Raw genomic sequence first — 18,205 nt, 5'->3', positions numbered from 1 at the left:
TTGTACATATGAACGTGGTACCTTCAGACGTTTGGAAATTGCTCCCAAGGATGAACCAGACTTGTGGAGGTCTACACATTTTTTTTCTGAGGTCGTCTTGGCTGATTTCTTTTGATTTTCCCATGATGTCAAAAAAAATGGCACTGAGTTTGAAGGTAGGCCTTGAAATACATCCACAGGTACACCTCCAATTGACTCAAATGATGTCATGGCTTTAGAAGCTTCTGATAGGCTAATTGACATCATTTGAGTCAATTGGAGGTGTAACTTTCTGGAGTTTTCCATGCTGTTTGAAGGCACAGTCAACTTAGTGTATGTAAACTTCTGTCCCACTGGAATTGTTATAAGTGAAATAATCTGTCTGTAAACAATTGTTGGTAAAATGACTTGTGTCATGCACAAAGTAGATGTCCTAACCGACTTGCCGAAACTATAGTTTGTTAACAAGATATTTGTGGAGTGGTTGACTTCAACTGTAGCTAGATACATGCACTGACTATACATAGCTAGGTACTAGTAAAGAGGCTCCTAGTCTTCACCCAGTAGCTCAGATTGTCACTGGTCGATTCCCTTCTCTTGCATGCCTTTAATTTTGACTCTTCCTGTATTCGGCTATAGGCTTGTGTAATGTATGTTAGAAGAAGTTGAAGTTGTAAAATTTCAACTACTGTTATGGTTTTGATAGCATGATGTAACTTGCACTTTGTTTTCAGGTTTGATTGAGACAATGTATTCCCCTAACCGTATTCCTTCAATAACGTTTTTTTATTTTTATTAATACTATATCACTTGTGTATGTCTTTCCTTATCAAATGTAAGACTAAATGCCCTTTGTAATATATTTTGGTGCGTATACAGTGAGCTCCAAAAGTATTGAGACTGGGGGAAATGTTTTGTTCATAACACTCATTATGATTGACATTTGTTTGGTATAAGCCTTTTCTTTTAAGAGCTTTGTCACAGTGGACCAGTCAAAATACAAAGTGCTGGAGTACAGAGTCAAAACAACAAAAGCATTTTCACTGTCCCCATACCTTTGGAGCTCACTGTATGTGTTTAAAATACTATCCAGATAAGAAAGTGTCTGGTCATGGAACATTCCATAGAATTCTAGAAAAATACCACTGTTCACTAAAAAGGCTGTAACTCATTCACTGTAAAAGGTATTATTCCGATTTCAGATTATCAATCCTTACAAAATAAAGAACACTAAATATGCTCTAAGATTTTCTCTGTTTTCAATGGCAGTTGTTTGAGGGGAAAAAAAGCATTTAAGATACACATTTTCACAGGTGTTTTTGTCTTGACTGATTGCCAGTTGATTGATGTGGTGCTATCACATGTCATATCAGTTGAAAGGGCTGTTTCTCAGCTTTCAAAACGTGTATAATGTTTTCATATATGGTTTGACACCAGCAAATTATGCTCATTAATATACGCTGAGGTCGCGGTCTCAGTAAATTCACAAATTCCTTAAACTCTCCTACTGATGATGCAACAATACCAATATGGCGATTTACAGTTACTGTTAGCTGGTGTTCTAAAGCCTAGTGTTTCCATTTGCTTTTAATGCTGTAAAAAACACATTTATGGTATTTTACTGTTCATTCTACAGCGTTTTACTGTTGAAATGAATTAATGGTGTGGTCCATCTTTGAAAGACATTGTATCTTTACCTGTTCTGCATTTACACCTAATTAAAGAGATTAGAGCGAGAGAGAGAGAGATATAAATGGAACACAAGAGATACCCGTGGAGATTCAGCTGGCCAGCACCTGAGGGCCACAGCCCATGAGCAGACAGTGTTTTGTGTTTGTATTTGCATGTGTGTGAGTGTGTGTGTCTACAGGGGTGCATACACCTGCCCATGGCCGAGGCAGAGCAGTAGGGCCATGTGCCCTCTCCGCCCTGTCTGCTCCTCCTATTGAAATGTTCAGAGCCAAACACTTCAGCTGCATTTAAAAATAACGCCGACATGGGAAGGAGCCTTTAAAAAAAAAGGCCTAATCATATAAAGGGCTGCTACTTCAATCAGACTACATAAAAAACATAAGGGATCTTTTCATGAGAAAGTTACTGAATCCACCCAGTCTAAAACTGTCTCTGACCATGAGAGCTGGAAATAAATATTAACATAATATCAGAGGTTGAAACGTGACAATACTGATGTGAATGTCATCTCAAAAAGTAGGTCATTACTTATTGAACAATGTTCCAGTTTTCATCATCTGGGAAAGAGTTGACATTATTGCAAGTTAGTTAGAAGTTTCTCACCCCACCCAGGACTAGTTTACCCCAAATATGTAGCTAATTTTCCATCCAAGAGCCGCTGTTAGCAGGGATACATCCGAGCCTCAGTGCTGATAGTAGGGGAAAGATTGGGAGCTCTCTGGGACAAATCTTTAGGCTCTGCTCTCAAGAAGTAGGGGGAAATTGATGTGGACCATTTCTACTATATGAGACGTACATCTGTGTTTAGCTCGCGGTTTACAGCTACAAGAATTCCCCTCCATTCCCCATCTCCGTCGAACAGAAATACTGACATTAACACTGTTAATATTTCACAACTCTTTATCGCGCTTAAGATACTTGCTGTCATCACAGCTCCTATGAGCGCAATGAAACTGTTTAATAATTAAGTTTTAATATCCCCCCTTTAACATCTATACCCTATACAAACTGCGTGTTGCATGGCCTCTGGGGCCATCAGCCATCCATATTTTGAAGTGTTGAGGCTTGAGGAGCTCAGAGAGCGCTAGACTGGCTTAAAGCAGACCTGTCCCCCGTGGATGATACTGCTCTTACCTCAGCAGAGAGGGACAGTGACAACGGGAAGAAAGACCATCAAGGGGACTAAGTTAGCTTTAGAAAACAGAAAATTAATTTGAAAAAACATAGAAAAAGTGAAAGACATGACTCTTCACTTACTCTGAGGGAACTTGGGTGGGTTGTCGTTGACGTCCGTCAAGGTGATTTTAACTTCTGTTGTCCCTGACAATCCCCCCATGTGTCCCCCCATGTCCTTTGCTTGGATGACGACGTCATATTCCTGCCGAGCTTCCCTGTCCATGTTGGGCAGAGCAGTCCGGATTATCCCTGGGGACAGGAGAGGAGGAAAATGGCTTTAATTCAAGAGGGACCTGCCTGTGACCTTTCAGCAGCCTACTACTATGCAAGGCCTACTGGGAGGAGCAGGGCATGATTGGTCATCACTGACACGTGAGATCACATTGCCATCTCATTCATCGGGCTCCTTTTCTAATATTGGGGTAATTACTGTGATATGTAAAAGGGAAAAAGAAGTGGCTTATTTCAATAGAAACTGCAGAACACTGCTCAGAACAGCAGTGAGGAACTGTTTTTTTAAGCCAGTTGTTTATTTAATTATTTTTTCTGTGAGGAAACTGGCACTTCTCACATCACAGGAGAATATGATGGGGATGGTTGTTCTCTGGTGATATTTAGATGAGCCTGTGCATGAAATGCAGATAAGCCAAAAACAAATTATAAATGTGAGCATTGGACAGGATCCAGTGAAATATCCAGCTTTGGTTTATTAGCAGGATTTTCTCTCTCCGATCTCTCTCTCGCATTGAGATCTCTCTGTTTGGCTGGGGGTACTTTGGCTCCCAGGATGCTTAGAGTTCAACCAGGATATTGCTTGCCTAATCTGGCCGTGAGTTAATTCTGTTTGGCAAAGGACAGGTACACTCAGACTTTGCCTTGGAGAAATCCCAAAGCACGACAGGACTAATCCTCAACACTCACTTGGCACGTATACTAAATGTGGGAATTGACAGATTATCATAAGATACATTTAAATACTTAACAGTTTTGATACAAGACATACAATATATATGTATATATACAGTGCCTTGCGAAAGTATTCGGCCCCCTTGAACTTTGCGACCTTTTGCCACATTTCAGGCTTCAAACATAAAGATATAAAACTGTATTTTTTTGTGAAGAATCAACAACAAGTGGGACACAATCATGAAGTGGAACGACATTTATTGGATATTTCAAACTTTTTTAACAAATCAAAAACTGAAAAATTGGGCGTGCAAAATTATTCAGCCCCCTTAAGTTAATACTTTGTAGCGCCACCTTTTGCTGCGATTACAGCTGTAAGTCGCTTGGGGTATGTCTCTATCAGTTTTGCACATCGAGAGACTGACATTTTTTCCCATTCCTCCTTGCAAAACAGCTCGAGCTCAGTGAGGTTGGATGGAGAGCATTTGTGAACAGCAGTTTTCAGTTCTTTCCACAGATTCTCGATTGGATTCAGGTCTGGACTTTGACTTGGCCATTCTAACACCTGGATATGTTTATTTTTGAACCATTCCATTGTAGATTTTGCTTTATGTTTTGGATCATTGTCTTGTTGGAAGACAAATCTCCGTCCCAGTCTCAGGTCTTTTGCAGACTCCATCAGGTTTTCTTCCAGAATGGTCCTGTATTTGGCTCCATCCATCTTCCCATCAATTTTAACCATCTTCCCTGTCCCTGCTGAAGAAAAGCAGGCCCAAACCATGATGCTGCCACCACCATGTTTGACAGTGGGGATGGTGTGTTCAGCTGTGTTGCTTTTACGCCAAACATAATGTCTTGCATTGTTGCCAAAAAGTTCAATTTTGGTTTCATCTGACCAGAGCACCTTCTTCCACATGTTTGGTGTGTCTCCCAGCTGGCTTGTGGCAAACTTTAAACAACACTTTTTATGGATATCTTTAAGAAATGGCTTTCTTTTTGCCACTCTTCCATAAAGGCCAGATTTGTGCAATATACGACTGATTGTTGTCCTATGGACAGAGTCTCCCACCTCAGCTGTAGATCTCTGCAGTTCATCCAGAGTGATCATGGGCCTCTTGGCTGCATCTCTGATCAGTCTTCTCCTTGTATGAGCTGAAATTTTAGAGGGACGGCCAGGTCTTGGTAGATTTGCAGTGGTCTGATACTCCTTCCATTTCAATATTATCGCTTGCACAGTGCTCCTTGGGATGTTTAAAGCTTGGGAAATCTTTTTGTATCCAAATCCGGCTTTAAACTTCTTCACAACAGTATCTCGGACCTGCCTGGTGTGTTCCTTGTTCTTCATGATGCTCTCTGCGCTTTTAACGGACCTCTGAGACTATCACAGTGCAGGTGCATTTATACGGAGACTTCATTGCACACAGGTGGATTGTATTTATCATCATTAGTCATTTAGGTCAACATTGGATCATTCAGAGATCCTCACTGAACTTCTGGAGAGAGTTTGCTGCACTGAAAGTAAAGGGGCTGAATAATTTTGCACGCCCAATTTTTCAGTTTTTGATTTGTTAACAAAGTTTGAAATATCCAATAAATGTCATTCCATTTCATGATTGTGTCCCACTTGTTGTTAATTCTTCACAAAAAAATACAGTTTTATATCTTTATGTTTGAAGCCTGAAATGTGGCAAAAGGTCGCAAAGTTCAAGGGGGCCGAATACTTTCGCAAGGCACTGTATATATATATATATATAGTGCCTTCAAAAGTATTCATCCCCCTGGCGTTTTCCCTATTTTGTAGCATTACAACCTGTCATATTTAAATTGATTTCACGTAATGGACATACACAAAAATAGTCCAAATTGGTGAAGTAAAAAAAGCGGTGGGCGCATATGTATTCACCCCCTTTGCTATGAAGCAATTTGTATTGTATTTATTTTTATTTCACCTTTATTTAAACAGGTAGGCTAGTTGAGAACAAGTTCTCATTTACAACTGTGACCTGGCCAAGATAAAGCAAAGCAATTCGACACATACAGCAACACACAGATACACATGGAATAAACAAACACAGCCAATAATAGAGTAGAAAAAGACTATATACAGTATGTGCAAATGAGGAAAGATAAGGGAGGTAAAGGCAAAACATAGGCCATGGTGGCGAAGTAATTACAATATACCAAATAAGATCTGGTGCAACCAATTACCTTCAGAAGTCACATAATCTGTCACAATCTGTCACATGATCTCAGTATATATACACCTGTTCTGAAATATCCCAGAGTCTGCAACACAACTAAGCAAGGGCACCACCAAGCAAGTGGCACCATGAAGACCAAGGAGCTCCCCAAACAGGTCAGGAATAAAGTTGTGGAGAAGTACAGATCAGGGTTGGGTTATAAAGAAATATCAGAAACGTTGAACATCCCAAGGAGCACCATTAAATCCATTATAACATTTTTTAAAGAATATGGCACCACAACAAACCTGCCAAGAGAGGGCCGCCCACCAAAACTCATGGACCAGGCAAGGAGGGTATTAATCAGAGAGGCAACAAAGGGACGAAAGATAATCCTGAAGGAGCTGCAAAGCTCCACAGCGGAGATTGGAGTATCTGTCCATAGGACCACTTTAAGCCATACACGCCACAGAGCTGGGCTTTATGGAAGAGTGCCAGAAAAAAGACAATCCTCAACTTCTTCGATATAGGGGGAGCTCTTTTAATTTTTGGATGAAAAACGTTCCCGTTTTAAACAAGATATTTTGTCACAAAAAGATGCTTGACTATGCATATAATTGACAGCTTTGGAAAGAAAACACTCTGACGTTTCCAAAAATGCAAAGATATTGTCTGTGAGTGCCACAGAACTGATGTTACAGGCGAAACCCAGATAAAAATCCAATCAGGAAGTGCCACATTTTTTGAAACCGCCTCATTCCAATGACTCCTTATATGGCTGTGAAGGAGCTAGGAGTCAGCTTATGTTTTCCACGTTTTCCCCAAGGTGTCTACAGCATTGTGACGTATTTGTAGGCATATCATTGGAAGATTGACCATAAGAGACTACATCTACCAGGTGGTCGCTTGGTGTCCTCCGTTGCAATTATTGAGTAATCTCCGGCTGCAGTATTTTTCGGTTTGCTTCTGATGCGAAGCCAACTGCCACCACTGATAGATTATCTAATAGATATGTGAAAAACACCTTGAGGATTGATTCTAAACAACGCTCGCCACTCTAGCTTCAGAGTTTGTTCTGTTAGGTGACCTAAACTGGGATATGCTTAACACCCCGGCAGTCCTACAATCTAAGCTAGATGCCCTCAATCTCACACAAATCATCAAGGAACCCACCAGGTACAACCCTAACTCTGTAAACAAGGGCACCCTCATAGACGTCATCCTGACCAACTGGCCCTCCAAATACACCTCCGCTGTCTTCAACCAGGATCTCAGCGATCACTGCCTCATTGCCTGTATCCGCTACGGAGCCGCAGTCAAACGACCACCCCTCATCACTGTCAAACGCTCCCTAAAACACTTCTGTGAGCAGGCCTTCCTAATCGACCTGGCCCAGGTATCCTGGAAGGACATTGACCTCATCCCGTCAGTTGAGGATGCCTGGTCATTCTTTAAAAGTAACTTCCTCACCATTTTAGATAAGCATGCTCCGTTCAAAAAATGCAGAACTAAGAACAGATACAGCCCTTGGTTCACCCCAGACCTGACTGCCCTCGACCAGCACAAAAACATCCTGTGGCGGACTGCAATAGCATTGAATAGTCCCCGTGATATGCAACTGTTCAGGGAAGTCCGGAACCAATACACGCAGTCAGTCAGGAAAGCTAAGGCCAGCTTCTTCAGGCAGAAGTTTGCATCCTGTAGCTCCAACTCCAAAAAGTTCTGGGACACTGTGAAGTCAATGGAGAACAAGAGCACCTCCTCCCAGCTGCCCACTGCACTGAGGCTAGGTAACACGGTCACCACCGATAAATCCATGATTATCGAAAACTTCAATGAGCATTTCTCAACGGCTGGCCATGCCTTCCGCCTGGCTACTTCAACCTCGGCCTACAGCCCCGCCCCCCCCGCTGCTCCTCGCCCAAGCCTCTCCAGGTTCTCCTTTACCCAAATCCAGATAGCAGATGTTCTGAAAGAGCTGCAAAACCTGGACCCGTACAAATCAGCTGGGCTTGACAATCTGGACCCTCTATTTCTGAAACTATCCGCCACCATTGTCGCAACCCCTATTACCAGCCTGTTCAACCTCTCTTTCATATCGTCTGAGATCCCCAAGGATTGGAAAGCTGCCGCAGTTATCCCCCTCTTCAAAGGGGGAGACACCCTGGACCCAAACTGTTACAGACCTATATCCATCCTGCCCTGCCTATCTAAGGTCTTCGAAAGCCAAGTCAACAAACAGGTCACTGACCATCTTGAATCCCACTGTACCTTCTCCGCTGTGCAATCTGGTTTCCGAGCCGGTCACGGGTGCACCTCAGCCACACTCAAGGTACTAAACGATATCATAACCGCCATTGATAAAAGACAGTACTGTGCAGCCGTCTTCATCGACCTTGCCAAGGCTTTCGACTCTGTCAATCACCATATTCTTATCGGCAGACTCAGTAGCCTCGGTTTTTCGGATGACTGCCTTGCCTGGTTCACCAATTACTTTGCAGACAGAGTTCAGTGTGTCAAATCGGAGGGCATGCTGTCCGGTCCTCTGGCAGTCTCTATGGGGGTGCCACAGGGTTCAATTCTCGGGCCGACTCTTTTCTCTGTATACATCAATGATGTTGCTCTTGCTGCGGGCGATTCCCTGATCCACCTCTACGCAGACGACACCATTTTATATACTTTCGGCCCGTCATTGGACACTGTGCTATCTAACCTCCAAACAAGCTTCAATGCCATACAACACTCCTTCCGTGGCCTCCGACTGCTCTTAAACGCTAGTAAAACCAAATGCATGCTTTTCAACCGATCGCTGCCTGCACCCGCATCCCCGCCTAGCATCACCACCCTGGATGGTTCCGACCTAGAATATGTGGACATCTATAAGTACCTAGGTGTCTGGCTAGACTGCAAACTCTCCTTCCAGACTCATATCAAACATCTCCAATCGAAAATCAAATCAAGAGTCGGCTTTCTATTCCGCAACAAAGCCTCCTTCACTCACGCCGCCAAGCTTACCCTAGTAAAACTGACTATCCTACCGATCCTCGACTTCGGCGATGTCATCTACAAAATGGCTTCCAACACTCTACTCAGCAAACTGGATGCAGTCTATCACAGTGCCATCCGTTTTGTCACTAAAGCACCTTATACCACCCACCACTGCGACTTGTATGCTCTAGTCGGCTGGCCCTCGCTACATATTCGTCGCCAGACCCACTGGCTCCAGGTCATCTACAAGTCCATGCTAGGTAAAGCTCCGCCTTATCTCAGCTCACTGGTCACGATGGCAACACCCACCCGTAGCACGCGCTCCAGCAGGTGTATCTCACTGATCATCCCTAAAGCCAACACCTCATTTGGCCGCCTTTCGTTCCAGTACTCTGCTGCCTGTGACTGGAACGAATTGCAAAAATCGCTGAAGTTGGAGACTTTTATCTCCCTCACCAACTTCAAACATCAGCTATCTGAGCAGCTAACCGATCGCTGCAGCTGTACATAGTCTATTGGTAAATAGCCCACCCATTTTCACCTACCTCATCCCATACTGTTTTTATTTATTTATTTTTCTGCTCTTTTGCACACCAATATCTCTACCTGTACATGACCATCTGATCATTTATCACTCCAGTGTTAATCTGCAAAATTGTAATTATTCGCCTACCTCATGCCTTTTGCACACATTGTATATAGACCCCCCCTTTGTTTTCTACTGTGTTATTGACTTGTTAATTGTTTACTCCATGTGTAACTCTGTGTTGTCTGCTCATACTGCTATGCTTTATCTTGGCCAGGTCGCAGTTGCAAATGAGAACTTGTTCTCAACTAGCCTACCTGGTTAAATAAAGGTGAAATAAATAAATAAAAATAAAAATGTTTCTGTCGATATTATGGAGCTAATTTGGAAAAAAGTTTGGCATTGTAAGTGACTGCATTTTCCGGTATTTTTCTTAGCCAAACGTGATGAACAAAACGGAGCTATTTAATCTACACAAATAATATTTTTGGAAAAAATGAACATTTGCTATCTAACTAAGAGTCTCGTCATTGAAAAGATCCAAAGTTCTTCAAAGGTAAATTATTTTATTTGAATGCTTTTCTTGTTTTTGAGAAAATGTTGCCTGCTGAATGCTAGGCTTAATGCTATGCTAGGCTATCAATACTCTTACACAAATGCTTTGAAAAGCATATTTTGAAAATCTGAGATGACAGTGTTGTTAACAAAAGGCTAAGCTTGTGTTTCAATATATTTATTTCATTTCATTTGTGATTTTCATGAATAGGAAACATTGCGTTATGGTAATGAGCTTGAGGCTATGATTACGCTCCCGGATACGGGATTGCTCGTCGCTAGAGGTCAAATAAAAATAAGCAAACACGTTTGGTGTTCACCAAAAGGCATGTGGGAGACTCCCAAACATATGGAAGAAGGTACTCTGGTCAGATGAGACAAAAATGTAGCATTTTGGACATCAAGAAAAACGCTATGTCTGGCGCTAACTCAACACCTCTCATCACCCCTGGAACACCATCCCAACACAAACCCAACACCACAGTGAAGCATGGTGGTGGCAGCATCATGCTGTGGGAATGTTTTTCATCAGAAGGGACTAGGGAACTGGTCAGAACTGAAGGAATGATGGATGGCGCTAAATACAGGGAAATTGCTGAGGGAAACCTGTTTCAGTCTTCCAAAGATTTGAGACTGGGACGGAGGTTCACCTTCCTGCAGGACAATGACCCTAAACTAAAGCAACACTCAAGTGGTTTAAGGGGAAATATTTAAATGTCTTGGAATGGCCTAGTCAAAGCCCAGACCTCAATACAATTGAGAATCTGTGGTATGACTTAAAGATTGCTGTACACCAGTGGAACCCATCCAACTTGAAGGAGCTGGAGCAGTTTTGCCTTGAGGAACGGGCAAAAATCCCAGTGGCTAGATGTGCCAAGCTTATAGAGACATACCCCAAGAGACATGCAGCTGTAATTGCTGCAAAAGGTGTCAAGTTTTCTGTTTTTTGTCTTATTTCTTGTTTGTTTCACAATACCGAATATTTGGCATCTTCAAAGTAGTAGACATGTTGTGTTAATCAAATGATACAAAACCCTCCCAAGATCTATTTTAATTCCAGGTTGTAAGGCAACAAAATAGGAAAAAATGCCAAGGGGGTGAATATATTCGCAAGCCACTTACATACATATATATATATATACATATATATATACATATATATATATATATATGTATATACATATATATATACATACATATATATATATATATATATATATATACATATACATATACATATATATATATATATATATGTAGAAATATATATATATATATAGAAATATATATATATATATTTCTACGTATATATATATATATATATATATATATATATATATACATATATATATGTAGAAATATATATATATATATACATATAGAAATATATATATATGTAGAAATATATATATATAGAAATATATATAGAAATATATATATATATATAGAAATATATATATATATGTAGAAATATATATATATATATATATATAGAAATATATATATATAGAAATATATATATATATATATATATATATATATATATATAGAAATATATATATATGTAGAAATATATATGTAGAAATATATATGTAGAAATATATATATAAAACAAGGTGGGACAGAGAGGTTGGGTACCTGTTTGTGGTTCCACTGAGAAGTAGGGCTGGCCCTGGAGAATGCTGTACACCAGTCTGGCACTATTCCCATAGGTGGGATCATCAGCATCTGTGGCTGTTACCTGCATCACTGAGGTACCTGGACGACACAAGAACAGCAGGTGTTATTATTTTCAACATCATTTACCCAACATAATACCTGCAATAAGAAAATCATTATGGCATTTAGCTTGAGCCAATACTATGTTTCTACAATAGAATTCCTGCTATATACCTGATGCTGGAAGTGTTTGCCTTTCTAGAAATTGCTTATTCTTAACCGAAAATGTGGTGCAGTCAGCATCCCTCCCATGGTTATAATGTCCTTAAGTGCTCATGGTTTTGGGATTCACACAAAGCCTAGCTGTTTCGCCAGTATTTGAAATTAATTTGCCATCACAGTGGTTTCTGAACATATTTGAAGCTGGGCTGGTCTAGACTGCCGAGTCTGAGCCCCAGAAGCACCATTTGGGTTGTCAGCTGGTGGAATCGCAGGGAAATAGATTGTTACTCTGACAGGCCAGCATTAAGGATGTTGTATTACATGGTGTGATCCCCCCCCCCCCCACACACACACTCACGCAAAAAAAAACATTCACAAGGAAGAAGGAAATTGCAAAGCCGCAACAACAACAGCAACGCTTCCAACTTTGCCTCCCCCGGTCAGATTACAGTAATTTTGAATAATGCATGGGAAACAAGCTGTTCACTGGCAAACAGTCTGAGGAAGGGAGAATTAGACAGAGGGTAGAGAATCCTTCACGGTCCATTCCCCAGCCAGACTCACCGACGTTGGACATTTCAGGCACCCTGGCGTAGTATGGCCCATGTAGGAACTCAGGTGGGTTGTCATTGATGTCCTGGACCTTGACTATGAACTCAGACGGAGGCTCCAGAGGCTTGTTGGTGGCCCTGTCCACAGCCTGGGCTGTGAGGGTGTACTGGGCCTGCTCTTCCCTGTCCAGGGTCTTGGTGGCATGGATGTTGCCTGTCTTGTCATCAATGACAAAAATGGTGCCTGCACCCTCCCCTGAGAGAATGTACTTGCAATTGCCATCCCCAGCATCAACGTCTGAGTGGAGCTGGAAACAAATGGAAAGAAAAATGTCAGCAAAATTACTTTGGAAAAAATGTGTTAAAAACCATTTTAAAAATACTACCTTCCAACATGTAGTTTGATCACTAGGAGGAACATGGATAATGAGAAGCACATTCAGCCCAGGCAATCATGTAAATGTGATTACGTTTAAATGCATAGCTTAGAGAATACTGCCTTGAAACCAATATGTTTCAACATAGAGAATCAATCTATATTTACTCTGATGATAAACATTAGGTGCAACACAGCAACATTACAATTAGTGGTCTGTCACATTATCAGACAGTTAGTCACTTAGTTGATTGGTTAATTTCTGCAATTCAAAACACGCATAACTATATTCCCACAAACGCATATATGAATTGTATTTCAATGTTTTTGCAATATCTACCAACTTCTCATTATATTCTATGAAATATTGTTCATAGAAACCTGTCCTGCATGCATGTTGTTTTTGTTGTTGATTGATGTCATGATTGATATCCCAATCCAATAATAACAAGGTACCATCTCTGTCACTGCCGGAATTAGAGGCAAATTTAGGTCCCCATTTGTAATCGTCATTTCTGTGGACCCCTAAAATTGCCTTTTTCCCAGATGTCAATGTCTTTGGGGGATGCTTTGATATTAAAAAGGAAATCTAATTTATAATCTTTAATCAAGTGGGCCACTGATTGCTTTGTGTAACAAATTGAGGATATTGCAAGGTCTCCACTGGTAATGAAAACCCCCTGTGACTTTAATTCAGCGATCAACAGATAGAGAGGGAGAAAGAATGGGAGAGGAAAGAGAGGAGAGGTAGGAAGGTGATGATGAATAATTTAAAACGGTGACCTTACCCTGCCCACTAACACTGGGTCTGGCCCTGTGTACTCCTCAATGACAAAGAACTGGTTCCAGACCCAGCCTCTCTTGGAGCGGTGTAGGACCTGTCCCTCCTTGCCTGTCCTCTCCCGGTGCCTGTGTAGGGAGAGGCGGCGGCGGTGGCTGTGCTCCAGGGGTGCCGAGGCGGCCACAGCGCTGCACAGCACGGCGCCCAGGCACATCAGGAACACCTGCAGTCCCAGTCCCTCCCACATCCTGCTGACAGCCGACCAGTGCTACTCCGCCTTCCTTTGGGCCTTGCTGCACGTGTGCCTGTGTCCCCTGAGAGGCACAATTCAGAGATAATCCAGGGAAAACCTTCCTCTGAGGTCCTTCCTGGATGGTGGCTTCACTCCACTCACTCGCTAGCCTGGGGACTTGGACCCTAAGCCTCACCGGATCCTTTGGTTTTGCTTTTTGCAGTTACTCATCACAACCCCCTTCTTCTTCTCTCTCTTCCTCCTTCTTCTTCTCCCGACGTAAGCCCTGAAATGAAACGAAAATGCACAGAGTCGGTCACAGGGGACAAAACAGTTCTGTACAAGAGTAGTTATCGTCAGCCCACACTCCAACCAAAGTTTTAATTGACTCCTCTCTAAATCTCGACATATTAATTCATTTTGTACCTCTGTATCTTGCTCTAATTAAGTGACAGAGGTTGTAAACTCATTTGCTCTTATTTAATTAGACATCAAGCCACTGGTGTTCTCAGATTGAAGTGTTGCCTATGTTTTGTCCCTTGTAGTATTACATTAGGTGAGTAGAGCGAAAGGGAAATAGTCTCCTTCAAAATTCTAATTTGGTACAAAATGCATCACTTCATTTTCATTCACTGACCATGCACTGATGGTCAACAAAGTGACAGCGGAGCTAAAAACAGAATAGTCTAATAGTCGATTTGCACAGTCCTAACTGCAAACAAATCAGGCCTAATCACATGCCAATAGGTTATGTTACACATCCGACAATTAACCAGATGCTGTGTTGTTGTCAGTCCCATGATTGGCTCTCATCACTTCCTGCTTGGCTGCTCATGGATGGACAGGGGAACAAATGGACCTGCGGGAGATTTTCCTATCCACTGAGCCACTAAGAACCTTCAGCCTCAGCAACGATGCTAGCTGGGAGCCCAACCACAACAATAATGCTTTAACACACTGCTTACGGTGAAACGCACGGTCCAGCAGGGAAGAGAGAGAGGGAGAGAAGAGAAAAAAAACAGAACAAATCTCCAGCTTGTGTGGCAGAGCTCATAAATAAAGTCCAAATAAAGCACATCCACCAGTGAAGTAGGGAAATGGGCACCCTAACTCAGTTGGACCTCTCCACTGTCAGTCCCCGTAATGAACGCCTGATAACGCTTCATGCTTCCCAGTGTCTCGGGTTGTAAATTGGCAGCTACTCCAGAAGAAGAAGACATTCTATGCTTTTTTTTTATTATTGACTGGCCACCAAAAATGTCAGCCAACTGTGTGTGTAGGAGTGGTTTTATTGCCTCCGATACCCCATCATCTCAGGGGAAGTGTTTCCCATTTAAATGCCTCGGGAATCACAGGCATTCATCCGTCTTGGCTAAGACTGTGGATGTGCTGAATAAGTAGTCTGGTCTGGTCATTGATGGCAAGTGACTCAACAGCGATGCAAAATGTCTCATCTATTACTGTAATACAGTGATTGTGAGTCATGTATTAAGTATTCCAGTGGATGGCTAGACAGCTAAATGCTTCAATGCAGCACTACAGTGGAATGGTGTGAGAGACATCGGAGAGTTTGTGAATATGGAAAAATACACTGAATGCACCAAACATCAGAAACACCTTCCTAATATTGAGTTGCACCCCCCCATCCCCATCCCTCTTTTGCACTCAGAACAGCCTCAATTCATCGGGGTATCTGCTCTACAAGGTGTCAAAAGCATTTCACAGGGATGCTGGCCATGTTGACTACAATGCTTCCCACAGTTGTGTCAAGTAGGCAGGATGTCCTTTTTGTGGTGGACCATTCTTGATACAAATGGGAAACAGATGAGCATGAAAAACCCAGCAGTGTTCCAGTTCTTGACACAAACCGGGGCACCTTTTGTTTTGCCCATTCACTCTCTGAATATAATACATACACAATCCATGTCTCAGTTGTCTCAAGGCTTACAAATACTTGTGTAACCTGTCTCCTCCCCTTCATCTACACTGATTGAAGTGGATTTAAGAAGTGACATCAATAAGGGATCACAGCATTCTTAATGTTTGTCTACTCAGCGTATATCAACACTCTATAGCACCTTGTAAATATTGTAAAGGGGCGGATAGGCCATAGCTGTAGACACTAATATATGCAGGTTTACTGTCATGGGTCTTGCCCTAGAGGCAGAACTGAGCGATTGCCGCAAGATGGACAAGCTGCAAAGTGAAAATTGGCTATGTTGTAAACATATATGAAAAAAAAATGTGCTTTTCTTAATTTAAGGTTAAGTGTAACGAATGCGCTGAGAGTCGGGAAGCAAGTACAGGGAGTGAGTGTTTTATTAAATAAAACAAACACAAAGCACCAACATGAAACAGAGTCAATAACACCTGAGGAAAGAACCAAGGGGAGTGACAGATATAGGGAAGATAATCAAGGAGGTGATGGAGTCCAGGTGAGTGTCACGAGGCGCTGGTGCGCTTGACGATAGTGACATGTGTGAGGGATAATCAGCAGCCTGATGACCTAGAGGCCGGAGAGGCATTAAGGTTGGGTTTATCAGGTGTTATGACTTCGTGGCTATGCAGGCTAGTGACCATTCTGCAGAGTTGCCTCCAGAACAAGACTCATGAGGAAAAACGCGAACCTGCGCAATATAAGTGGAAGTGTTTCATGTTCCTCTTGAATAAATAAATGGTTACATTTCATGTTTCTTAATGAGGGGTAAGATAATGCCACAGCTGCTTGTAAGTGCAAAATTGTTACTGAGACTTGGAGAAAATAATTATCGGATAAAGGGGGGAAAAAAATTGCTTGTGCTTCAGAAGAAATGAAATGGCCAGATACAAATATCCGTGGCCTTAATCGTAGTGAGTGACTCCAGCTCTATTTCCACTGTTCTAGCCCAGCCATGGACAGTGGTGGAGAGGGGATGTCTGAGGAGAAATGGAGTGACCTGACAGTGAGGGACAATTAAAACAATCCCTCTAGTCTTTCTCCAAGTCTCCGCTAAAAGCAGCCAGTAACTTCACACTGTCACAGCCATGAAAAGTGAAGATCAGGAGAGAGGCACCGGGCAGATAAATCCTCCCTCTCTTTCAGCGCAGTCTTTTTGACACCAAGTGTCTTCAATATCTCATTGTGGCGCTGTAACAGCACATGTGTTACTGCTCTGCCGACATTACTATTTTAAATTGAACACAAGGTCAAAGTTGAAGAATTATGTTAGTTCCATGCCGATGTTTAATATTGAGTACCGACACATCAATAGACTCTAAAAGGCATACGATCCCACACCATTTGATTGAGGGGAACCCCAAAAAGCACTTATCAGCTCAGTGGGGCTCTTACATAATTGAACTCTAACCAGTAAGCATAGTCCTCAAAGGAAATATCATTAAGCAGTGAATACAAACCAAATGTTATTGGTTCTTTCAATGCAGGGCCTCATTAGGGTTATGATGAGAACCTAAATGATGTCCTAAATAAGTAAAGCATTTCTTCAGCCACTGAAGGTGCATGTGGGGGTTGGGATTTGTTTTTTATAGCTGGGAGATGTGTTCTTCCTTGTACAATTATTATGATTATTTTTTAAGTAGGGAATGCAATCGCTCCCCAATGGTTATTGGAGCGATCGTAAAAAAAATAAAACAGCAGACAGAGTATGGAACTGTGCTCAAATCTGAACCTCCCCGTGCAGAGGGGCTCAGCTTTGTCTTGCGTGACTGACCATTAACATTGTACAAGAAAAGCAAAGAGAAGCTCCCTCTCTCTCCCTCCCTCTCTCTCTGGCTCTCTAGTATTCTCTAGTGCCAGTTTAATTCTGTAAGGTCCAGTCGCACGTACAAGATGAAGTCGGTCTAAAGCAATAAGGGTGATTCATGTCTGAGTAGATGTGATATATGCCCCTGTCTTCCACAACCCTGGAGGCTCCACCCGTCTGTTTTCACAAGTGTTTATGACCGTGTGGTGTGTGTGTGTGTGTTTGTGTGTGTGTGTGTGTGTGGGTGCACAAAGTATGTCTATTGTGTGCACATGTACTGATTTGTGTGAATAGTGTGTGCAAACAGCTTATTTATTGGGTGGTGTTGTTATACAATGAGTCGCCTATGCTGTCTAATTTAATTCTTTAATTATTTGATTGATCCTTTATTTAACTGGGCAAGTCAGTTAAGAACACGTTATTGTTTACAATGACGGCCTACCAAAAGGCAGAAGGACTCCTGCGGGGCGGAGGCCTGGGATTAAAAATAAAAATATGGGTCAAAACACACATCACGACAAAAGAGAGGCCTTTGGTGGCAAAATAATAAAATAAAGTTTATCCAGTGTGTCTATGCATTTAACTAAAGTCACGTGATGTACTGATAAGATGTGCTCCCTCTGCTAGGACACTTCCCCT

The 18,205-nt window shown here is 42.0% G+C and overlaps 1 protein-coding gene across 1 annotated transcript in view; it reads right to left on the bottom strand.

Moving 5' to 3' along the window:
* Positions 1 to 18,205, bottom strand: part of cdh11 (cadherin 11, type 2, OB-cadherin (osteoblast)) — an 83,877-nt gene that overhangs the window by 12,504 nt on the left and 53,168 nt on the right. Inside the window, exons 2-5 of the mRNA XM_021585910.2 lie at positions 13,599 to 14,109; positions 12,448 to 12,742; positions 11,641 to 11,760; positions 2,929 to 3,096 (exon numbers count right to left, since the gene is read on the bottom strand). Coding sequence (XP_021441585.1) covers positions 2,929 to 3,096; positions 11,641 to 11,760; positions 12,448 to 12,742; positions 13,599 to 13,838 — 823 coding nt within the window. The 5' untranslated portion in view covers positions 13,839 to 14,109. The remainder of the gene's footprint in view (positions 1 to 2,928; positions 3,097 to 11,640; positions 11,761 to 12,447; positions 12,743 to 13,598; positions 14,110 to 18,205) is intronic.

Source organism: Oncorhynchus mykiss, chromosome 26 (assembly GCF_013265735.2).
Source record: "Oncorhynchus mykiss isolate Arlee chromosome 26, USDA_OmykA_1.1, whole genome shotgun sequence".
In the NCBI taxonomy this organism is placed as follows: Eukaryota; Metazoa; Chordata; class Actinopteri; order Salmoniformes; family Salmonidae; genus Oncorhynchus; species Oncorhynchus mykiss.
The sequence above is the reverse complement of the archived record's forward strand: the minus strand, read 5'-3'. Positions and strand labels throughout refer to the sequence as shown.